Source organism: Corythoichthys intestinalis, chromosome 11, assembly GCF_030265065.1.
Source record: "Corythoichthys intestinalis isolate RoL2023-P3 chromosome 11, ASM3026506v1, whole genome shotgun sequence".
Classification (NCBI taxonomy): domain Eukaryota; kingdom Metazoa; phylum Chordata; class Actinopteri; order Syngnathiformes; family Syngnathidae; genus Corythoichthys; species Corythoichthys intestinalis.
In genome coordinates this window covers 23,321,100-23,347,556 of record NC_080405.1, presented here as the reverse complement: position 1 = coordinate 23,347,556, position 26,457 = coordinate 23,321,100, and the positions used below count along the sequence as shown (strand labels likewise).

The 26,457-nt window shown below is 38.0% G+C and overlaps 1 protein-coding gene across 6 annotated transcripts in view; it reads right to left on the bottom strand.

The window, feature by feature from the left end:
* Positions 1–26,457, bottom strand: part of LOC130924409 (dedicator of cytokinesis protein 2-like) — a 315,198-nt gene that overhangs the window by 109,551 nt on the left and 179,190 nt on the right. For all 6 annotated transcript variants that reach the window (XM_057850956.1, XM_057850960.1, XM_057850959.1 and 3 more), the window contains 2 exons: positions 6,489–6,631; positions 1,674–1,769 (listed from right to left, as the gene is read on the bottom strand). In XM_057850956.1, the coding sequence (XP_057706939.1) occupies positions 1,674–1,769; positions 6,489–6,631 (239 nt within the window). The remainder of the gene's footprint in view (positions 1–1,673; positions 1,770–6,488; positions 6,632–26,457) is intronic.

Below are 26,457 nucleotides of genomic sequence, written 5' to 3'. Positions count from 1 at the left end.
ACTACAGGAAAGGAGGTCGTCATAGAAATGCATTGATTGGGCTGTTAGCACTAAATCTTGTTTTGTATATCTATGCGCCCTTGGACTCGATAATAACGTATGACGTAGGTCGTCGCCAATCACATTTCCTCCCGGAAATAATTAGCCCCCACACTAGAATGACTGAATAACAGACGTCTTTGGACAGACTTTTTACGGGGAAAAGGGAACCTGGCGAGCCAGAATATGTGCCTACAACCTCGAAGAAAACAAAATTTATGCTACTTCCCAATCACTAAAGACCCACGAACTGCGAAGAAGTGAATTCGTGACCCGTATGTGGATAAACCGAGTTATTCGAGCATGTCTGTGGAACAGGAATATCAGCTTGTAGAGATCGCAAATCACGGCGACTTAAACGTACATTTGAGACAACAACTCTACCGAAGTTCTGGATTAAAGTCATTTCGGAATATCCTGACATCGCTAGGAGCGCGCTGAAAACTGTGCTACAATTTCCAACATTGTGTATTTGTGATGCTAGCTTCTCTCACTCTCCCATCTCGGGACCATCTCGTCTCAACGAAACAAACTCAGGCCTCCCACTGATTCAGCGGGTGAGTTGTATTTTTTTCCCTGCACTTAACACGACGGGGCTAAAAACAAATGCTATTTTATATTTGCTGTATTTTTCTGCCGCACATTGCCGGTATTCTGACAAAGTTGGCACGCGTGTAACGTTAAAAAGGACCGCGAATGCAGCGATTCCAAAGTACACACTACACACTTTCTTTAAAGAAAGGAATATTAACTTACGTTTGCCATGTTGGGTGCACACAACAACTGCACGCAGCCCTCTCACTTAACGACTTCGCCGTGTCGTTAAGCATTAATTTACGTCATTTTCGTGTTACACAAGTATGTTTATGATGTAAATAGTTTTTTAGCACCATTGGATAACATTGAGAGTCCAACTGAATATAAAAGAGGGCTTTTTTCACCGCCACAAAAGCTTTGGGAGCAAAATTTTATAAGGTTGAAAAATTTGACAGGACACCGGTCCGTGAAAAAAAGTCCCAAATCACACCGGTCCGTGGTGCAAAAAAGGTTGGGGACCCCTGCTTTAAAATACATATTTAGGTACACCTTCTACAGAAAGTATTTGTGACAATTTATTTGAATCCGTATTTACTGCACATGCATCGTTTATGTTCAAACTGCAAAAGTGGCTTACGATAACATTTGATAAATCCTTAGCATCATTATAAGGCCAAGTATTTGGTAAACATCAGCTCTGAGAAAGTGTTAGTGCACATTTTGACATGTTGAAGATATTGCTGCACTTGTGCTAAAGCTACTTGTTAAAGCTCTAGTGGTGTTGACAATGAGCTTCTATATCCCTGATAAGCATCAAAGGTTGAAATAAACACTTTCAGCAACCTTGGATTGCAGTATTGTTAAAGGTGACATTTAGTTAAATTCCATTTTTAAGAATGATGTACATAAATACAAATATTAATAATAATGAAAAGACACAACATAGATTATCATTATCTTGTGAAGTTGCATATTTTGATGAAGAATCCCTTTGGGTTGCTTACAGTATCTGTACTGAATTAAATTTTGTATAAGTTTAAGTATTAATATTAGTATAAGTATAGTAAAGCATACTGTATATAAAATGAGTAACTTACAATTAGAGCATGCTCTCGACCCATGGTGATGACTGTTTGGTTGATGATTCTCAGTAAAGATACCACAACGTCTTGGATGTGCTGAAACGTTTCCCCCTGAGAACAGATCCAGGCAGGGGAAAAAAGAACAGATGAAGGCGCATGGAAAACAAAGATGCTCAACTGTGAAAGAGCACCAAGGAAAATTTGCCAAGGTCTCAAAGAGAAAATAAGATTAAAAAAAAACAAAAACAAAAAACAAATAATAACTACGAGTCTTCACTATGTAGAACGTCAGACCAAATTTAGCTGTCATTTTACAAGTAGACTTTTCAACTACAAAGGAGATTTATAGCAAGACATGAAGGTGTGCATGTGTGTGTAAACTAAATGTCTTTTAATCCCTAGGAGTATGATTCTCTCATTTGCAATTGAAGATGAGACCTTTTGGTAACTCCCAGTTCAAAGTTCTCAATCTTTAAAGTGTCTTTCCTCAAGCCTAAAATCTGAACGATTTTTAATTTATGAAATTGGAATGTTTTCTTTCCTTCTGGTACTTTCCAGCTATTGCTGCAGTGGGGCAAATGGGTATTTAGTCAACCACCAATTACTTGAAAAGATTAGAGAGGCCTGTAATTGTCAACATGGGTAAACCTCAACCATGAGAGACAGAATGTGGAAAAAAAAAACACAGAAAATCACATTGTTTGATTTTTAAAGAATTTTATTTCCAAATTAGAGTTGAAAATAAGTATTTGGTCAAATACAAAAAAGCAAGATTTCTGGCTGTCAAAGAGGTAACTTCTAACTTCTTCTAACAAGGCTCCACTAATTACCTGTATTAATGACACCTGTTTTAACTCATTATCGGTATAAAAGACACCTGTCAGTCACACGCCAAACTCCACTAAGGCCAAGACCAAAGAGCTGTTGAAGGACACCAGAGACAAAATTGTAGACCTGCACAAGGCTGGGAAGACTGAATCTGCAATAGTTAAAATGCTTGGTGTAAAGAAATCAATTGTGGGAGCAATTATTACAAAATGGAAGACATACAAGACCACTGATAACCTCCCTCGATCTGGGGCTCCATGCAAGATCTCACCCCGTGGCGTCAAAATGATAACAAGAACGGTGAGCAAAAATCCCAGAACCACACGGAGGGACCTCGTGAATGACCTAGAGAGAGCTGGGACCCCAGTAACAAAGGCTACTATCAGTAACACAATGCGCCGCAAGGGACTCAAATCCTGCACTGCCAGACGTGTCCCCCTGCTGAAGAAAGTACACGTCCAGGCCCGTCTGCGGTTCGCTAGAGAGTATTTGGATGATCCAGAAGAGGACTGGGAGAATGTGTTATGGTCAGATGAAACCAAAATAGAACTGTTTGGAGCAGAAAGAATACTGAATTGCATCTGAAGAACACCATCCCCACTGTGAAGCATGGGGGTGGAAACATCATGCTCTGGGGCTGTTTTTCTGCAAAGGGACCAGGACGACTGATCTGTGTAAAGGAAAGAATTAATGGGGCCATGTATCGAGAGATTTTGAGTGAAAATCTCCTTCCATCAGCAAGGGCATTGAAGATGAGACGTGGCTGGGTCTTTCAGCATGACAATGATCCCAAACACACAGCCAGGGCAACAAAGGAGTGGCTTCGTAAGAAGCATTTCAAGGTCCTGCAGTGGCCTAGCCAGTCTCCAGATCTCAACCCCATATAAAGTCTCGGGAGGGAGTTGAAAGTCCGTGTTGCCAAACAACACCCCCAAAACATCACTGCTGTAGAGGAGATCTGCATGGAGGAATGGGTCAAAATACCAGCAATAGTGTGTGATAAGCTTGTGTAGAGTTACAGAAAATGTTTGGCCTGCGTTATTGCCAACAAAGGGTACATCAGAAAGTATTGAGATGAACTTTTGGTATTGACTAAATACTTATTTTCCACCATGATTTACAAATACATTCTTTAAAAATCAAACAATGTGATTTTCTGTTTTTTTTTTTTTCCACATTCTGTCTCTCATGGTTGAGGTTTACCCATGTTGACAATTACAGGCCTCTCTAATAATTTCAAGTGGGAGAACTTGTACAATTAGTGGTTGACTAAATACTTAAATAATAAATACATACAATAATACATACAATAATAAATAAATAAATACACTGTAAATAAACAACATTATAGCCTTGAGAAAGAAAAAAAATTAACTAGAAAAAAATAATTCATGGAATGTTAGAAAATAATTAGAACAATTTGAATTAAAAAAATAAATAAATAAATATGTGAGAAAATAATCCTTTAAAATAAAGTACATAGGGAAAAAAAAAGATTTTTGCTTAAGCATGTGTTTGTATTAAGCCTTGTTATCATAATCTGTGCCTCTGCTGATCAGCCATGCAGAAAAAAAGCAAAGGAGGACAAAAAAAATAACCAAGCGCAGATTCCAAAAACAACAGATGTTATTTTACCAAGTTTGAAATAATTCAAAAGAAACAAACACATGTTGTCTTCCTGACTTTTAAAAGGTTGCTCAAACCCCTCACACATAACAGGTTGCGAGTTGTACTTCTATCAGAGCAACATTCCACTCCTATGTCTGTCTATCTGATTGTTTGTGGTTTGGAAGAGCAACTTAATCCCCAACCACCTAGAGAGGCGAAGAGGCAAATGGAGAAAACAAGCGGCAGGAATTCAACATAAGGGGTTGAAAAGACATATCATTTCAATCACCTCTTTGCCTTTTCCTCCCGGTTGCCATGGTTATTATGTTACAAAAAAAAAAAAAAACGGGATAAGCAGTACACAAAATGGATGGAAGGAAACAAACAAAATTTTGGCGTTTGAAAAAACAAAACAAAAAACATGCAAGAAAAAAAATCAATCACAGCATAGTTGTTTAACTCGTTCATTGTATAACGCCATCTCCTACATCAAAAGATGGTTTCAGCGACTAATTATCTCTGGGATTAAATGCTTCAAACAAAAGAGAAAGAGGGAGAGAGAACTATGATTTCTCACGTTATCTTCTTTTCTAACAGTTCAGAACTAATAAACAGCTGCACAAATGCTTAATCAATTTCAACAAGGGATACCAAAGTAAACATTCATTCATTCACCATATTTGTTTAGTACTAATTCATTCATTGATTCATTTTTTTTCCAGAACAATTCGAAGCATGGCTTTTTAAATCTGTCTTTTATAAATATAATGGTCAGAGATGGCTGAAACTGTTCATTGTGTCTAATGTTTTGATTAGTGGGACACAAAGAGGCAAAACAGAAAAATTACTGATCATTTTGATGCACACTATAACCACAATCTTACATATATAAATGGGAATCATCTTGAATTTTAACCATCTTTATGATCATCCACTGCTAGTCCTCCCAAATGGATTACATGTCTATTGCAACCAACGGCAGCGAATGAGTTAATCAAGTGGCAAGCAAGATTATGCTTTATAAAATTAATATTTTTTATTTCGACAAAAAACCTGAATGGAAGCTGTGAGTCACTGCATTAAGTACACGCACATTTGTGCTTGTCACTTCATTTCCACACTTTGCCATTCTCTGCTTTCACTTTGCACAAAAGCAAATGCAAATCCACCTCTTCAGCATTAATTACATGTCTTTTATCCTCTTTCAGAGGTTGTCAGTTTATAAATTGCTGCTCCATTAGCTCGACCTATACGAACAGATCTGGGGGAGCAAAACCTTTCGTTCTTGAAAGACTACAGGTTGTCAAAAAGTCACCAGAATTAAAGAAAAAAGGCGGGCTACAGGTGAGCTGTGCAGAAAAAGATAATTCTGATATGTTAGTGCCTGCTGCACTCCACAATTAAAGGAAAGAAAAGCCTCAGGCTGTTACCGTTGCCTTAAGGATGCACAATCCAGCCTCACTTATGAGGTTAAACTGAGCTAACGATACCTACAAACCAAGGCAGTTTTGTCTGATCGGTGGACTTGACAAACATTTCTACTCATGTTTTAATAAACGCTGATTTTAGTTTAATAGATCATTTTAGTGCACCTCGGGCCAAAACAAAACAATATTCTATTGAATTGTACCAATGCTCATAATAAAATAGTACAACCTAAACTAGTCTGACCATTTGGTGGTGTTCCACTGCAACACTGTAGGTAGCAATGACATTATTTGTACATTAAGCACATTGAAATGGAATAATATTTTTAAAGATAATGTAAACATTGACTTTTTAAAATTAAGGCCCTTTTAGGCTTATATTCCAGTAAATTCCAGTGTAAGGTGACAGGGGATTTACCCGTGTCATGGCTTTCACTCATGGAGAGATGCATGATGGGTAGTTGGGTAACCATGACTGTAAGTAGTGGCTGCAAATGGTATACAATATGTTCTGCGTTGTGTTCAATTAAGCGCGTTAAGACCAAATGCATGATGGAAAGTTGGGCAACCATGACTGCTAGTAGTGGCTGCCAAAGCTTAAGCCAATAAAAGGAGCAGTCAAATGAGCGCCTGTGTCCACTCACATTTCTCTGCCTTTTCGCTCTCAATGTGCTAAAACGGCAGCATTGTAAACTGAGGCAACGCATGAAGAGTTCATTCCGTGCATGCGTTAATTGCGTCAAATATTTTAACGTGATTAATTTAAAAACATTTATAACACCCGTTAACATGATAAACTTGACAGCCTTAGTTTTTATATATTTTTGTACCGTTACTTGCACATTATATACGAAGTCAACAGCTTTTTTAGGTGCCATGGATATCTAACACGTTTATTGCTGTTGCTGCTGTATACGTCTATTACTGTCAAATGTTGTGAATAAGAGTATTTGTGTAGGTGTCTCACCACATTGTCTTTACTTAGGACCTCCAGAATATTGTTGAGCAATTCCAGACTTTTTCTTCTCTCATCATGAGGCCCATCTGCCATGGTTGCCAAAGCTCTGCTCAGCTCCCGTAGCATCATTGGCAACAACACATCTCGGCACTCTGGTACACAAAATTACATTTAATTAGTACAATTTCCATTAAGTTTCAATTAGAAGTGTTTGGATCCAAAACAAAATGTCTAGATTTGTGGTATCCAAACTGGACAAACACAAAGACAGTTTTGAACCAATGAGGTTTCTCCTGAAACAATCAGCACCTGACTGCATTAACGGATTACACTAGTAAAACACCAGGTTGGTGAAAAGCTGTTCTCTTAATCGGTTTGACTGAAAACCTGCACCCCATGTGGGCCTTTGTGTAATAGATTGGACACCCCTGGTCTGGATCTTCAAAACTTTTCTGAATGTTCTAAGGTTTAATACTCTAAAATGCACCACCCGAGGGCATGAATGGAACAGAGACCAATGAAAAATGATGAGAACTCTCTGAAGAAGACATTTAACCCTCTCCCAAGAATGTATTATGGAGTGATATCAATCAAATGTCTATTTTGGTTTGCATGCATGTCTGCTGCTGTCAGACCCTCAACCAACACATCAATCACAATAATGTCGCCTTCCTCATCACTCTGATTAATCCAAATCTTTAGTTTGTTCATTTTTTACCTCGGCCTTCAAGACATCGTTCATCATCACAATGAAGTCAATTAAAGAATGAGGAAGCACCTAATTACAGACTCGTTGCAGGCCTCATTGATGCTAAAAAGAGTTGAGACAGACATTCATAAATTAATATGAAAGAAATGATCAAAATCACCATTCATCATTTGACTTGAGACGAGAAGCATTGTTTTTTGAATTGACAGGACATTAACTCCACTTATTAAAAAAAAAAAAAAACTTAAGCAAATTTCTTTTAAGAGTTTAAATCAGCTCCTGAGTCACTTTACGTTCAGTGTATGCATATGCCCACAGAGGCTTGTTTGGAGATGGTCCAAAGAAATGCAGCCAAATCCCAAATAAATACTATTTGAAGCCTAATGACGGCTTAGTTAAAAATGAGCTGGAAGCCAATTTAAAGATTAACGGGAACATTGAACACAATAGTTCTTTTAAGCCATTTTGGAAGGGTTCACACTTGTATTGCATTTTGAATAAAATATCTCATAATATCGCCGTAGGTCGCTGTTAGCATAAAGTGGACATTCCACATGAAAATGCAAAATAATATCTTTCTTCAAAAAATGCTGCAACGATATTATCAGACAAAAATAGTTATTACGCCCGAAAGATGACTTCACTGAGGTCATCATAATTATGGCAATTCAGCTTTGTGGACAATTATATGCATATTTCATGATTTATCCAATTAGTGGACCATCATAACTACCGCAATAACATGATTAAGTTATAACTATGTAGTCAATAGGAATGGTGGGCCTTTATGCAATGAACAAATGTAAAAAGAATCCTCAATTTTTTTTTTTTTTTTACTATTAGCCAATAAATAGTTTGTAAAATGGACTATCGTCGACACGAGTTTCAATTGTGAGGACTTGCAACTTGCGACTGGCCTCTTGACTTGCTCGGTCTTGGACGGTTTTAGACTCGATACGACTAGAGTGAGACAAGCTGACCCCGAAAACTTGGAGCTTACGTATACACTGTAATGCCCTTGCCAGAGGAAAAATAGGAAGGGAGTCACAATGTTCTTTTCACTCGCTTTATTAATCCACAGCAATTCAATAAAACCCATACATGCTCTATATGGGGCGCTGACGGTCACAACCTAGCTGTGCTGCTGCAAGACTCATTTACTTCCCTGACATGTCACACATTGAATATCTGTCCAGGTTAATTGTATTAAATTGTATACATACAGTATATGCAATTTACCGCCTAATGAGCGACTCGCATTTTTGTGTTTTATTAATCCTACTGCAGTCTTAATCAAAATGCATTGTGTGTAGAAAACGTTTTGCAAAGTACAGTACATAGTAAAGTCATATTGTATGGGTATATTTATATATATTTTTAATTATTATAATGTGAATTAAAATAGTGAAGCAGAGAAATATCATTTTTGGGGAGGGGTAGGGGTGTAGGAAACGATGTCCAAGGTAAAACATACCAGCTAGCGCGTCAAACAGAAAAATATTTATCTGCTATGTGTTATTTACATGGGTCTCTCTATACCGGAAGGGTGTGTGAATATATATATATATATATATATATATATATATATATATATATATATATATATATAAACACACACACACTAGTATATATACAACCCCTAGCAAAAAGTATGGAATCACCAGTCTCGGACAAGCACTGACTCAGACATTTTATTATGTAGAACAAACTCAGATAAAAATCTTGAAAAAATAATGAATTAGTTCAAAAGTGCAACTCTTTAGCATTCAGAAAAACTAAAAGAAATGAATAAAAAACATTGTGGTGGTCAGTAAATGTTACTTTTATAGAGCAAGTGCAGGGAAATACGTATATAAGAAATCACTCCATTCTGAGGAAAAAAATATGGAATCATGAGAAACAAAGAAATAACAATCAAAACATATATAGAATACATATATACAGTGGGAAGAACAAGTATTTGATACACTGCCAATGGGAAAACCCATTGGCATGCCACTTTTGAAGAACATAATGTCATGGCTCTCTTGAGTTTCCAGTTATTTCTACAACTCTGATTTTTCTCCGATAGAGTGATTGGAACAGATACTTCTTTGTCACAAAAAACATTCATGAAGTTTGGTTCTTTTATGACTTTATTATGGGTTAACAGAAAAAGTGATCAAATCTGCTGGGTCAAAAATATACATACATGGATCTGAAAAAGTGAATCATTGACTTGAACAAGTCAGGAAAGTCACTTGGAGCCATTTCAAAGCAGCTGCAGGTCCCAAGAGCAACAGTGCAAACAACTGTAAGTATAAAGTGCATGGCACTGTTTTGTCACTGCCACGATCAGGAAGAAAACGCAAGCTATCACCTGCTGCTGAGAGAAAATTGGTCAGGAGGGTGAAGATTCAACCGAGAATCACCAAAAAGCAGATCTGCCAAGAATTAGAAGCTGCTGGAACACAGGTGTCAGTGTCCACAGTCAAGCGTGTTTTGCATCTCCATGGACTGAGAGGCTGCCGTGCAAGAAGGAAGCCCTTGCTCCAAAAGCGGCACCTTAAGGCTCGACTGAAGCTTGCTACTGATCACATGGACAAAGATAAGACCTTCTAGAGGAAAGTTCTGTGGTCAGACGAAACAAAAATCGAGCTGTTTGGCCACAATGCCCAGCAATATGTTTGGAGGAGAAAAGGTGAGGCCTTTAACCCCAAGTACACCATGCCTACCGTCAAGCACGGTGGTGGTAGTATTATGCTGTGGGGCTGTTTTGCTGCCAATGGAACTGGTGCTTTACAGAGAGTAAATGGGATAATGAAGAAGGCGGATTACCTTCAAATTCTTCAAGATAACCTAACGTCATCAGCCCGAAGATTGGGTCTTGGGCGCAGTCGGGCGTTCCAACAGGACAATGACCCCAAACACACATCAAAAGTGGTAATGGAATGGCTAAATCAGGCTAGAATTAAGGTTTTCGAATGGCCTTCCCAAAGTCCCATTGAGAACTTGTGGACAATGCTGAAGAAACAAGTCCATGTCAGAAAGCCATCAAATTTAACTGAACTGCACCAATTCTGTCAAGAGGAGTGGTCAAAGATTCAACCAGAAGCTTGCCAGAAGCTTGTGGATGGCTACCAAAAGCGCCTAATTGAAGTGAAAATGGCCAAGGGACATGTTACCAAATATTAGCGCTGCTGTATGTATATTTTTGACCCAGCAGATTTGATCACTTTTTGCTGTTCACCCATAATAAAGTCATAAAACAACCAAACTTCATGAATGTTTTTTGTGACAAAGAAGTATCTGTTCCAATCACTCTATCAGTGAAAAATCAGAGTTGTAGAAATAACTGGAAACTCAAGAGAGCCATGACATTATCATCACCATTGCGATGCGTGGATGCGCAATAGTCCCATCTCTGGACGTGCGATTTTTTTCGGTTTTTCGGTTGTTTTTTTAACACTTGTACATTTGTTTTGCCTCTTACAATTAGTAAGTGCCACATTGCCTTCTGGATCCCTTTAATATACAGCAATCTTCATAGCTCACAGATGAACCCTCATAGCCTGGATTAAACAATATTATATGAATACAATGTGGTCATGGTGAGTCAACCACTCTACCCAGACAGAGCAATTCCAATCATACAGTAAAAATTCTTCTAGTTTTAATATTGCAATATATATCGCAATATATCGCAAACCCACAAAAAGTCACAATATAAGTTTGTTTTTCAATATCGTTCAGCCCTAATATATGCATATACAGTATATACATACATACACACACATAGCTTTTATGTTGGTCTGAGAGAATATTTCTTACTTGAAACTAAACTACTTAACAAGTGCCAGAAGAGTGCAAAGAGGAATCCAAGTCTTTGCCACCCACACATACCACAGCCTTTCTTCCTTTCCTTATATGTAGGTATAGAAACTAGATATACTCATTAAAGGCTCATTTGAGCTGATGCTCATTAGAGCCATTATTAACTGAGCTGAGACTGTGTGACTCCCACCCAAACGAAGCAGGTTAAGTGCATGTCCTCCAAGCCATTCAGGAACAATGGAATCCAATAACAAGAACAAGGATTCATTCCTGGAAGACAATTACACATTACACACACATCTCTACTTGCTGACTTGAAGCCCACAGGCAACAAAAGGTCCCCAATTAATGTAACTAATCAGCCCTGGTATAAAAAAATAAAAAATATCTGTCTCCCAGGATTGATGTATATAAATTCTTAAAATATATCAAATTTCATTCTTATCAGTCCACAAATAATGAAGGAGTTGCAATTTTAGTAACTGGACTAACCAAAAAGCAGATCAAAAGCAACGAGGTGACTGACAATTTAAGACCTTCGGCCGGGCGGTCAAAACAACAAAAGAGGCGAAAAAGAGGCAGACTACTGACATGTGCCTACGCCTTGGTTTCTAACCAATAAAATTAGAGGCTGGAGATTATCATTATTATTATTAGGGAAGACAACCCTACAAGACTCCCCATAACACTTAGTTAATTTATCAAAATAAAAACAAATATTAATTTCCTCACTTCTAATGGCGATAGCTTTTGCGTCACCGTAGCCTTCTTTGTGCAAGTGTGGCAATTAATCTGCCTTCCAGTGATGCACTTGATGCTCCATTTATCAAATCATGAAAATACATTCCCTGGTGAAATCCAAATCCACACTTTCCACATGTTAAGGGGATGTTTCCTGATTAAGGGAACCAGGTGAGGTCAGGGTTTAGCAGAAAAGAATTGCCTGCTTTTTGACAAACTTAAGCTTTTTGTCTTCGATTAGATCTGGAGTGCACCCCACACGCATATGCACACAAGTCCTCAACACTAAAAGCATATCAATAAAATCTACACCAAAGTGTTGAAGTGCAGTAGGATGCTAAAAAAGAGGCATACACCAAAGTCTTGAAGTGCAGTAGGATCGAAGAGTACATTTACACAAGTGCAACTCATGAGAAATATTAATGCACATCAGAAGGGTGTAAGGAACATGGTGTTTCTGCAAAGGTTTGTCACTGCCAGTTTTGTAGCTACAGTACATTTTTAGTTTAATATGTCTTTCTTTGTGTGTGATCCAACTCAAACTAATGACTCTGTCAGTCAGCATACAAAAACCTGAAAGAGAAAGAGCAGTTCATCCAATCATAAGTTGACAGGGGACTCATCTTTCTATTACATTGTGGATGTTCCCATAAAAGCTGGACATTTTACAGTTGCAAATATTACATGACCTAGATCATTTCTGACAGAAGTACCAGCCTTGAATATGTTTGGCGTTTTGAGTTCATACTGGTTTGAGATCAATTCCTGCTAAATATGCCGCATATAACTGGTGTAAGGCCAAGAAGTAGAAATTAACCCTCTCCAACATATTCAAAACAGGCTTCTAAAAGAGCCTCCCAAATGAGGTGAAATGTCTTTGACAGATGTTCATTTATTCATCTTTTATACCCCTTATCTTCACAAGAATCGCGGATCTTTGACAGATGTGTCAATGGAAAGGATTACTTTCATTGCTGGAGAAATCTTTATAAAGCCAAACGAGTTCAAACCTGTGTTAAAGGGATCCTCTATTTTTAAGACAACTCTTAAAACATAAATGTTAGTATGAGTTATAATAATTTGATATTAAAACCCCTCTTAATGTTTTTGTTTTAATAAAGTTTGAAAAATTATTTTAAGTGATAGGTCGCCATTCTTGTTACGTCGCAGTGTGTGACGTCACTGGCCCCGAATGCCGAAATTCCAGCTTGTCACTCGTTAGCGTTCCCAACATGTCATCAGTTCTACCCTTCCTATTTGAACCAGATCTGAAAAGTGAAGAGCAGGACAGCACTGTCGGTCGTTCACAAGACGAGTTTCAGGGAAAAATGCGTGCAGCAAATACCTGATAAGACAAAAGTTGGGCAAAACTGGTGATGCGAGAGAGTCCTGTTGGTAACTCCGGTTGGGAGCGAGAGTGCATGCTGTTAGGATTTGGGAACTCCAGTTTTATTAGCAGATATTCAAGGTAAGCATATTGCATTTTCAAATGTTTTCCCAATATAATTATGTAGATTGTTAGCATCCAGAGCTGTCGTGTGCTTTACATACAGTACAGGCCAAAGAGCACACCTTGTGTAATCCAGGTCTTGTGCATTGTAACGCGTGGTAGCTAGGATACGTTCGTGTATAAAAGTACCAGAAAGGGGAGAAGCTTCCACTTATGCACATTTATTCACAAAAAATAATATTTCCACCTTGACCACTCTTCACTCGGGAGCTCAGCAGTACGCAAACACGTATTCCCTGACAAACTCCAACATTGTTGTAAGGTCCACGTCAGAGTCACTGTCGTCACTGTAGTGTGCTATAGTGCTTTAATTATTTAGTATGATTTGGGGAAAACTCCCACGAAGAATAGTCAACAAAAAAGATAGCAATACTAATCCAAATCCGCGTTTTTTACTCACTTAAAGATCCAGGAATTAGACCGATCCCATGGCAATATCGCAGCCGCGATTAGGCCGTCGATTCCACAAAATAGACTGATCTGAAAAGCCGCTGTGGGACCGACGAATAAAAATAAATGGACGGATCCAAAACCATTATTGCAGACGCGATTGGATCCTTACTTGACTGAGGATCTAGGAAAAATGTTCGGGCGCCAGTTGTAACGCGTGGTGGGTAGGATACATGCATACAGGGACCAAAAAGGGGGAGAAGCTTCCACTTATGCACATCTATTCACTAAAAATAATAATTCCACCTTGACCACTCACTTCACTCCCCTTTTTTCCATTTGACTGGAAATTGCTTCCAAAAGCAGCACATCGTGGCATTTTACTTCGCGAGTTTAGGCAGCAATAAGCAATTGTTGAACACGCTACACATTCAGAAAGATACCAATTACGTCATCACTGCGAGCCCGCAAACCATGGCGCCAACTAACGGTCAAAATATGGACTAAATATTATAAAATATTGCCATTGATTTAACATTTTGTGTGTTTCTAAAAACATTTTAGTACAAGAGGACAATTGTGGTTTATTAGCGCCTACATGTATTTAAATCAGAGGATCACTTAAAGGAGAGTGAAATGGATGAGGGGGACTCCTCCAGTCAGAGAAAAGGAGAGAAGGAGTATTCGTTTGCGGATACAATTTTGTAAGTAGGGCATGACAAGGCATATTATAAGATATATTTTGATCAAATGTTTTCATTTTCATGTCCTCGTTATAGAGGTGATGTTCACTTCGCCATGCAATGAACTGGTCTGCATAAGGTTGCCGGGCAATTGACTGGGCAATTGTAGCTACATGCATAGAAATACTAGTATTTCCTAGTAGAGGCACACTCTTTATTAATACATTATATTATATCTAGGGCTGTGCCATTTTGGGATCGAGAATGTAGATTAAAAAAGAAAAAAAAAAGGTTGATATTGGTAATCAACCATTAGATATTTATTCGCACCTAACAAGATTCTAATGGAAACTGACTATTTTGGCAGATTTTGAACAGTCCTACAATAAGAATCCAATGTTGATGGTTTTCAAGCTGCTTGCTGCACTCCATTTGTGGTAAATGTAACATTGAATTCAATTAACTGTTCTTTAAAGTACAAACTTATTTCATTTTACAAACTTTGTTTAGTTACTCTCAATCTGTTTGCGCTTTTCAATTGCACTTTGAATGGGGTTAAACCTTAGAGTAGATCACATTGGTGCTGTCAAGCTAGCATCATTTCTTTAGACCCAAGTCTGCTTGTGCATCCAAATGAAATCTTAAAACTTCAGGGAAGATGCCTCTTGGAAAAGCCAACTCCACCAGCAAAAGAAAGGCTCAAGCTGTATTTAACCTTCCAAGTCTGTTTTCGGGACTGTAAAACAGCGGGCATGGCATAGGCGTATACATTGGTCATCATACATGTTTTCGAAGGTCAAAATAGAGGAATTAAAAAGCAAAATTTTCACTCGAATTTTTTCTAGAGGTTTAGGAAACGATTACTCAGCAGTTAATTCCATTCATCCAGAAAATCAATTGAGTGCTCAGTTTTATCTAAAACTGTGCAGAATGAAAAAAAAAACAAGCAATAAAATTGACTGTACTGTAAACAGAAGCTTAACAAACTCAAAAACAATGGCAGATTGCAAGCAACTATCAGGTGCATAACGCTACAAAAGAGTAGTGGTGGGTTTTATCGGTCAATATCTTGTTCACCTGCAAATCTTGCATATACTCGTTTTGCTGCCTCTAGTGCTCAGTTACGGTAGAGTTGCACGGTGCTTATCGATTGCGCCGGAGGCATGAAAATGAAACTATCAATTCACAATGAGAAAAAAAGAAAACAAATGAAAGTGTACGTGTAACGCAGGCGACAATTTGAAAAGTAGTGGAGCAAAAAGTACAGATACCTGATGTAAAATGTTATGACTTCAAAACTACTTGAGTAAATACCACTTCATATTTGTACCCAATTAAAGTACAGATACACAAAAATATGCATAAGTACAGTAACGGAGTACTTTTATTTCGTTACATTCCACCCATACTTAACACTGAACAACTGCTTGTTCAAGCTGCACTGAGGCTCTCGGGGCTTTTAGTCAAGTAGGAACAACATCCATAGAGGTGTTCACTTCCAAGGTCACATTGTTTAAGTGGCCATTTTGAAATGATTGCCCTTTCAAGTGGAGTGCTATCCCAGCTGACCGTATACCTTTATTATAGATAGAAACACTGAAAACATGCCACTTCAAATGAAACCTTATTGCTCACTGTCCCTCAGACTGATTGTCTACATCCAAGCTTGAGTGGACAAGCTTCAACAACACAGTGGACCTGTAAAAGAAACAGATTTGCATGCTCACGCATATCAAACAAAGTCCTATAATACCAGAATTGGCTGCTATTGTTTGTTGACAAAACCAACATAAAAAGCCTGCCACAGACTGCTACAACCTCACCACTGGGTTAGGGCTGGGACGCCCAGCATGATGTGACCTCACCGGGCAAGCAACTCTGTCCCCACTTTCTAGCTGAACATAGAAATTGAAGCATTGCAATTCTTTTTTTTTTTTTTTTTTTTTTTTTTTTTTTAACCGTTTTTGGTACCTTTACTATAGTGTCAAATGGAGATAAGGGACGTGTGTTGCAGAATTCTTTAATGAAAAGTGTAATTTTTAACCCCCCCCCCCCCCCCCACACACACACACACACACACACAAATCAATTTATGTTGTCATATAAAAAACAAAAAATCATTTGTTTTCCAAATTATTTATGACGAAAATACATTGATGATTCAAGCACATTTACTGTATGTTACGAGCTTGGTCGTGGAATGGATTGTGCTTGCATCATGAAAGTCCACTGTTTATATATAATGGTCATTAAAATCTAATTTACAAAGTACATCTACACATTTCCTCTTAACTGTGATCTAATGTAAATTGTCAAGTTGCCATCAGCAACTAAAAGGTTTCTAAAAGGTCTCTAGCAAAGACCATTTTAGCTGGCCGTCTTGTTGGTTAAGATCCTGAAGCTGAGGCAAAGCCAGGCTATGTGTTAGTTTGTATTTTGTTGCAAGTCAATGCCCAGTCTCTTGACAACAAGTCAAAAATATAAATCAACCAGATTATATTTCTTATGTAAAAAAAAATAATAATAATAATAAATAAATAAATAAATAATTGAATAAACGCATTAAGATCTCATTGAAAAGCATGCTGACCAACATAAAGACAGCAGCCTATGGTAGAGTAACTGCAACATAAGGAACAGGAAGGCACCCACAATAAAATTTATGGCAGCCATGCCACAACGAGAACACATAACATTATCCGAGACAGTACACATCCACAATATACACTTTTCACTGTTTGTTCTTCTGACAGGAACTAGGAGTGTCATGGGCAGAACAACAAGACTAAAAATACGGCTTCTACCCGAGGACTGTCAGACATTACCAAATAGAATACAGTAGAACTAGATCTATGGACCACACTTTGAAATGTTTCTGCAATCATTGATTAGCCTACCCTTCCTTGAATTGTGCTTGTGATCTCTGGTTTGTATTGTACATGATTTCTTATTCCCCACTATTCTAGTGTCAATGTTGTGGCTCTTTTTCATTCTTCACTTTTGTAGCCATAGCTTCTTTCTTGCTCCAACATAAACTTTTATGTTCTATAAAGCATTCTTAGACCTAACCTCCCCTGTAGTTGCAGACATCCTGCCGACATCATTTGTCAGGGTTAGCAGACCTCGACCATTCTGGAGGCTAAATACAAACTGTTCAAGTAGTTCAATGATTTACTAAACATTACCACACTTTTTGGCTTATGGGAGCCGGTGCCATCTAGAATTTTAGATGCCTTGGTATCAAGAAAAGTTCTTACAGTATGTTTTAAAACAAGTGCTGTGACATTGGTACTTGTCGTGAAATGAATAAAGCTCTCATAAGTACACAGTTGTTGTCCACAATTCACACCAGTGTTCTTGTTCCTTACTTTTATTCAACTATTTCACTGTCAGTAGTTCTGTTTTCTTTTTGTTTGGTGAAAATTTAATTATTTTTGCATGTGTAAAAGAATTTTAAATTCGAACATCAAGTTTGTTCTTCTTGACACACTGTTAGGCCTCTACTTTTAATTGTCACTTTTGTCTTCTGGTGTTGTCATGCGTTTGCTTTGGCAACATACTGTATAGAGTGTTCATAGATTACAATGAGACATACTGTAAACAAGTATGTATATCTTGAAGGGAGTTTTTCATTTTTGTTTTTTCCCGTCCAAATCTCCCGGTATTATGCTGATGATTAAATGCCAGTCCCTTCAAACTTTCCATCCGTCTCTTTCAGGGTGGGTGTTCTGCCCCAATATTTCCATCCAATCCAATCTCACTATTTATGCAGAATTTTAACCATTTTTATTTTTAAATATCTGATTTTATATGCAGGATATAAACAGTATATACATATACTAGTATATACAGTGGAAAAATAAGTATATGAACAACCTGCTATTTTGCAAGTTCTCCCACTTAGCTCATGAAGGGGTCTGAAATTTTCCTCGTAGTGTAACGGTCACTTCTGTGATCCTCTTTCTTCCTTTGGACCTCCACCACACGGTGGCGCCTCTTTATGTTGTATGTTTACTTTCTTCTTCAGTTGCTACCTACTTTTTGGGGAGTCAAGTGTGATCATGTGTACATGGTCCGTTGTACTCCCGAGTGACGAGTGGTTGAGCTGGATTTATTTATTTGTGTCTATTAAAAGTGCATAAGTGGACGTCTACTCCCTTTTTTACCTTTTATGCACTCATCCTGCCCTGCCACGCGTTACAGTAGGTGCATGTCCACTGTGAGAGAAAAATCCAGAAATCACAATGTATAATTTTGTTTATGATTTATTTGAGTGATACAGCGACAAATAAGTATTCGAACACCTGAGAAAAAGAATGTTAATATTTGGTACAGTAGCCTTCGTTTGCAATTACAGAGGTCAAACGTTTCCTGTAGTTTTTCACCAGGTTTGCACACACTACGGGAGGGATCTTGGACGACCCATCAGTCAGGTTTCTGGGCTGTCGCTGAAAGACAATGAGTTTGAGCTCCCTCCAAAGGTTTTCTATTGGGTTTAGGTCTGAAGACTGGCTAGGCCATGCTATAACCTTAATATGCTTCTTATGGAGCCACCCCTTGGTTTTAATGGCTGTGTTCTTGGGGTCATTGTCATGTTGGAATACCCAGGCACCACACATCTTCAATGCTCTGACTGAGGGAAGGAGGTTTTTCCCCAAAATCTCACAATACAGGGCCCCAGTCATCCTCTCTTTAATACAGTGCACTCATCCTGTCCCATGCGCAGAAAAAACATCCCCAAAGTATGATGCTACCACCCCCATGCTTTACGGTAGGGATGGCGTTCCTGGGCTAGTTCTCATCATTCTTCTTCCTCCAAACACTTTATGACAAAAAAGTTCTATTTCTCCCCTCATCTGACCACAAAATATGCTCCATGACTCCTCTGCATCATCCAAATGCTCATATCCAAACTTAAGACTGGCCTTGACATATGCTGGGTTAAGATGGGGGAACCTTGCGTGCCATGCATGATCTTAAACCATGACGTCTTATGGTTAGGCCACCTCCTGTCGTATAGTGCTGGGCTGATTCCTCACCTTTCCTAGGATCATTGAGACTCCATGAGGTGATATCTTACATGGAGCTCCACGCCGATTGAGATTGACAGTCATGTTTAGCTTCTTCCATTTTCTAATGATTGCACCAGCAGTGGACCTTTTTTCACCAAGCTGCTTGGCAACTGCTCCATAGCCATTTCCAGTCTTATGGAGGAGTACAATTTTGTCTCTTGTGTCTTTGGACAACTCTTTTGTTTTGGCCATGTTACAAGTTTGAGTCTTACTGGTTGTATGGGGTGGACAGGTGTCTTTATGCAGCTATCAACCTCAAACAGGTGCATCTGATTCAGGATAATAAGTGGAGTGGAGTTGACCTTTAATAGCAGGACTAACTGGTCTTTCAGGGTCAGAATTCTAGCTGATAGACAGGTGTTCAAGTACTTATTTGCAGCTGTATCACACAAATAAATTGTTAAAAAAATCATGCATTGTGATTTCTGGATTTTTCTTTTTAGATTATCGCTCTCATAGTGGACATGCACCTAAGATGAAAATTTCAGATTCCTCCATGATTTCTAAGTGGGAGATCTTGCAAAATAGCTGGGTGTTCAAATACTTATTTTCTTCACTGTATAAATATATATACGTACATACACAGTGGTACCTCTACATACATTCCAGGACCTTGTTTGTAAGTCGAAATGGTCATATGTCAAGCAGGATTTTCCCATAAGAATACATTATAATTCCATTAATTCATCAAACAGCCCAAAAACCTACACTAAATCCATATTAAGTACTGCTGTTACTATTGCAAATAGCAAAACAAATAAATTATGAATAAAAATCGAAATAATAATACAATAATATTAATAATCATAATATCTCTAATCATGTAATGAATCTGGTTCTAATGTGGCGGATGCATTTTGCATACCCGTCAACCCGAGGCCATTGGCAATCTTACAAATAGTGGCGTATGCCCTTACAAATTCGTGACTAATCTTACAACGTTATATATAGCGTGCAATATGACACAAAAATGAAACCATTTTTTAAAACAATATCAATTTATTGGTAATATTGTCACATATAACCTGGTGCAATCAAAGAACAATCAATATCTTCAGCTACATCATGATTACTAAAATTTAACAGTGACTTTTGTTATAACTGTATGTAGCACTTTTGGCAATTTCTATCGTGTCTTTTGATGGCTACACTTCAGCTCCACTTCAGTTTGGCTTGAAGGTAGTATGTTTGTGTGTCCAATTATAAATTAAAAAGGTCAATTGATAAAATTAACTTACCAATGCAATCTTTTAGTCAGAGAACATTTGTTTTGCTAATTCTGAGACGTGATCAGCAATAGTTGCAGGCAAATTGTGTTTGGCAACAAATTGGCAGAATAAAATCTCCGCTTTCGTCACTTTTCATTCTGCAGACTGCATCTTTATGATCAGTGTTGTAAATCTTACTTTAAAAAAAAGTAATTAATTACAGTTACAACTTCTCCCAAAAAGTAATTGAGTTAGTAACTCAGTTACCTGAATGTAAGAGTTGGCAAAGTAACTGGCATTAAAAAAAAAAAAAAACATTAACCTTTGCCATGTTTGGAAGTCATTTATTGTTGTGAATCAACCGTTAAAGTTGTTAAAATTGCTCCCGTTTTTGCATTAGTTCCCTTCTGTCTCCTTTCGACATTTGAAAGTTTTAAAACGGTTTCATCATTTAAAGATGAATTCAAGTCAAGATTTTGTCGATTTAGGATTATTTTACATAAAAGGTTACTTAGGTTCGCTAGGAAGGTTCACTAAACCAGAGCCTTTCTGAGAAGTCTACTGCTTTAAGATGGCGGCTGTTTACCAACGCCGGCAAGTGTATAATTTCGCATCTAGTTAATATACATGTGATATCTAGCGTAGCATCATGTGGGCGTAGTTTTTAGGCTGTCGGCTACAGTCAGGTATTGGAGCCACCTAGCCTAGCATCGCGTTTGCAAGAGCCTCACAACTCCCCCTTTCCCACTCCCGCACTTCTTTCAGCGTGTCCGACTTTTCTCGTGTCATTCAACTGACGTAGTAACGTATAGTAACGCACATTGTCTCGTTGCCGAAACGGTGACAAAATACGAACGGAGAAAAAAAAAAACAATGCACGAAAAACGTACAGATTTTGAACGTACGGCATACACATTTAAAAATCAGTGCTCGCTTGTATAAATTACGCCAAAACCGTACAAATTAACAGGTATGATTTTGCGTGGTGTTCCTGAACGCACCGCGTGGGTGACAGTAAAGTGAGAGAGAGTGTATTAGAGTTTTTACTTTCACTTTTCCGTGTTCTGTTGTTGGGCGTCAGCTGCGGGGGACAGTAGGCATGTTGTGAAGGCAAGTTCTGAAATAAATTATTAAAAAGCTGAAAAAGCTGGCGATTTCTGTGGCGATGTTACAATAATAATAATTGTCACCTTAACTTATAAAGACTGGCGAACGGAGGAGGACTGCTGAGCTTGTAGCCATTCTACGGCCGTATTGTTGAGCCAGTTTACGGACGCGGACACCACGCTCATATTTCCCTATCATTTCAAACTTCATTTCATCTGTAAACCTCACCTTTTTCCTTTTTTTACCACCTGCACTAACATTGTAGGATTTTTTTTTTTTTGTCTGTTTTTGTGTGTGTGTGTGTGGGGGGGGGGGGGGGGGGGGGCTGTTGCTTTGCACCGGAAATGTACTCCCAAAACAGTTTAAACATCACTGTCACAAAGTAAGAACAGAACAGATTTGTAATTTGGGAATAAAGATCCACAAATGTCCTGGCAATTGTGCGGGAGGGACTGTACAGTACAGTATATGACTTTTATTTTTAATTAGAATTCAGATGCGGATATCTTACAGAGAGCAAATGCCAGACAGACAATTATGTTTAATATTTCTGGAGGAAGAATAAATACTTTCCGTCTGACAGGCCATAACCCAGTTTATGTGTATGATTCATTGCGGTCACGGACACATGGTTCAAGTGTATTTGAATCTACTTTTGCTAGTCAACTGTGTGGGCAGAAGTTGAGGCACAAAGGGGCTCTTACTTAATCACTGAAGTGTTTGGGGAATTACATAAATCGAAGCCATCAGAGTGTGTCTGGAAGTAACTTGTGTATAAGTGAACACATTAGTTTGTATTTGCCCCGAGTGGAGCTGAGGGAGAGATGGCGGATTGATGCACTTACTGCAGCAGTGCATTGCAACAAGGATTGCATACAGAAAGCTGGCATTAGTCTCACGTCATCTGCCAGCAGAATGTTTTCTGGCAGAATGAGCAGCATTTGCAGTCATTTTTAGCTGGGGGGACAACTATGTGCTTCTCAACCATGTCACTTCGTAATCCTCTCAACCATTAACATCCTTATTCGACTGTGTACACAGAGCACATACTCTCACCAGCCACAACACTAGCTGTAATTGCACGAGCTCAAACGATCCAATACAGGAGTGACATTAAAACTTTTGGTTAAATAATTTTTCTCAGATTAGATTTAGAGTCCAACACCAACCACAAGCCTTGCTTCCCTATTCTACACCAATTGTGTTAGTAAAAAAAATCTGTAGCTAGATAATAGCAAGTGCCACAGATGTAAGAGTAATTTAGTTAAATACAAAGGCTAGCCTGCAAGGTAACCAACTCTACAGCGCACAATCCACTGCATTATCAAAAAATCGTGTACTGTATGTGATGTGAATCAAGGTGATCTTGGTTAGTTTGCAAGAAATGAAAGATATCTAAGCCAAACTGCATCTGTCACCAAAAGACTCATTTACAGACTGTGTATATACACAGTCTGTAAATTCATGTGTGTGTGTAGGAGGTAAAGGTATTTGACTTTGTTATTTATTGATTAGCCAGTCCCTCAGCGATCCAGTTAGTATTGTCTGCATTTTCACAATGTCTATTTTTCAATTCACTAGCCTGTTAAATATTTTTCCATGATGTCTATTTTTTAATAGGCTCAACTGTTAAAATGTCAACCGTGTCTAGCATTAGTTCACCTTACACAAGGTATTTTCGAATAACAAAACTAGTGCTGCAACCAGAGGTTACGCTAGACTTTTTCGTTGTCTGTCATTTTGACTGACAGTGTCATAAAAATCCGGTCATAATCTATTTTTACCCGTCACTTACATTTTTAAAATTATAATAATGACACATTCAATAGTATTTAGTTTTCATTCATTTTTAATTAATATTCTGTCCGAACAAGCTTAACAAGAGGCAAACAGACAGCGAAGTGCACCAATCAGCGACGGGCAGACGTGCCGTTAGCAAAGCGACGAGGGCAGGACGTGGGACTTGCGCGCGGAAGTAAACATACGAGGAGAGCGGAGTTTATTCAACATGGCTAGCGCAAGACAGACTGTTGTCAATGACTCTTGTCGATGTGTTTTAGCTCATTTAAAACTGAATTTACCGCGGATTGGAACATATTCTCGGCTCTCCCGTTCTCCATCCGTGTTCTTGTAGAGACGACTGTCGGTGCGCAAGAGTGACCTTGCTCGTGAAGAACACGTCACGCAAATAAACAAATCTGATTTGTCGATTGATTCATTACCTACTCGAGAGGCCGTTAATGAGCTGGGTCCCTGACTTTTCTCTCAGTGTTTGAAAAATACAGGGAGAAGTCTAACCGTGCCAGGCAAACACTCAGTTGCCTTGACATTTTTCCGAGTAAGGCCAACGACGTCATGCATCAAGAGAGACAATAGCTAATTAATATGCTCACTCGCCACCCTGTGGTCTGGGGTGTGAATTGCAACCTGTCAAAACGACAGATGGACTTCAATTTTTTCCGTCACCGTCTTAAAAAACCGGTCAACGACGGAAAATATTCAGTTAACGCGACCCCTGGCTGCAACCATTAATCGATTAACTCGACTATTCGATTAGAAAAAAAATATTCGAATTAAATTTTGTTGCTTCGAGTATTCGTTTAATTACAGTGGTGTTGTAATGGTTTGTTTTGAAAGTGTTTGCATTTAGTTTTGTTGATTAGGGTGGGTACACTGCCCCCTGGTCTGCCTTTTTTCACATGGCTGAATCCGAACTGCTCCCTGTTGAGACCAACAGAAGCTAAGTTATTGTTTGAGCTAATGTTTTTTAATGCTTTCATAATTTATTTCATAGGTATATTTAGCCGTTTTTTGTGGGAATATGTCTCTGAACCATTTGTTAAGAGCATTGTAAAAAAAAACAAGCATTTTATAACATTTAAGGGGACTTTTTTTTTTTTTTTAAATGTAAGTTAGCCAATTGTTCTTTTGTTGTACATAGAGTCTCATTTAATAAAAAAAAAAAAAAAAAAAAAAACATTGTACCGTTTGAAGCTCAGCTGAGGTGTTTTAATTTTTCGTGCTCCTTATCCGATTACTCGATTATTCAAACTAACTAGTCCATCGATTAATCGACTACTAAAATATTCAATAGCTGCAGCCCTAAACAAAACATTTTAACTACAGTGGGAAAGAAAACAAAAATCATTCATAAAATTGTTTTTTCCCCCTCCTCGAAAGTATAGGAGGCATTATGGTGAAACCTTTACGGTTTATATCCATTTTGTGTCATTGTCCATTAATCAGGAGGACACATGAATCTCTCTCTTTACATCTTTTCGAAAGTTTTTGAGGACATTTTAGGACACACCCCCCCCACAAACACACACACACACCAACCCAAAACATCCAAATGTGCAGGGGTGCCTAATTTTGTTGCCTTTGAGCTTCTTCGCACTATTTTTAAATAGTAGCTCGATATGATGAGCTCATTAAAATAAAGTGTATTTCCAAGAGCTGTAGCTCAATTTTATATCTTATTATTGAGCTTATGTTGTAAGCACAGTACCAATTATGAAAGGTGCCGCTCAGATGGAACCTCATTATTTTTTTGCTATCTATTTGCTTAAAATTAATGACATCGCTGATAAATATGTATTCAGTTATTCATGACAATGTCTCCAAATTTCACCAAATATCTGATGGCAATACCTTAGTAAAGCAAAACCATTTATGGTCATTTATACATGACACCACATGCCATTATCCCTTGAACAGCCCAAGAAATGATAGTTTAAGCTAACAATGTGTCAACTGGAAAGTAATATTACCTTAGATTTTTGGCAATCGAGAAAAACAAAATGTTATCCTGCATTCCTTTATATTCCATACCACTACATGGCCTTGTTACAGCCAATACAGTGTACTATAGAGTTGACATTTGATTTCACCCAACAAACAAGTATTGATCAGATTATCCAAGTGCGAGATACGTACATATTTAGAAAACATATTAAACTTGAAACAGTATATCCTTTAACTCAAGAGTTTAATTCCCAAACAGTAAATAAGGCTGACAACTTTATTACGCTTGGAACCACCATCAAGCTGTTAACCAGTTTAACAATAAAATGAAATAAAATAAAACATGAAAAATGTGGGCAATAACTCATGCGCAGGCAAACACACTTTATGGACATGATTTATATTCATTTTCTATGCCAATACTATTTTCACTAGAGGTTTGTGGGACTTGAGAGAAGCCAAGTGTTACTTTGATTTCGCACAACACAAGCAATAGTAATTAAATCAGTAATCAAAATAGTCAGTTACTTCCAAAGAGTTATTCTATTGATTTACACACCTAATAATACAACACACAAATTAAGTAGTGTTACATCGACATTCTGTTCAAAAGTTGACAGCTTAAAAATGAGCATGGTAAAAATTTGCATTAAAAATTTGTTATGAATCAGTTTTCAAAATGTCCGTCTTTTTTCATTTTTATTTATTTATTTATTTTAGATTCTACACCACCGCTAACATAGGTCTGTAGACATATTCAGCTTGTTTTTCTTGTACTACGGTAATTTTCTTTGAAGCCCAAAGTTTTCTGATGTGGAGAAGCACACAGCATGCCATTAAAACCAGGACCTTGATGTCAATAATGCAAATTGGTGGCGGACAAGAGAGTGCTCACTCAGTGCTGATTAAATCCCGACAATAATGAGGTAACGGTCAATCACACATCCATATTCATTAAGCACTCACATGCATCTGTTAAGCATTCCTCAAAAGAAATATAT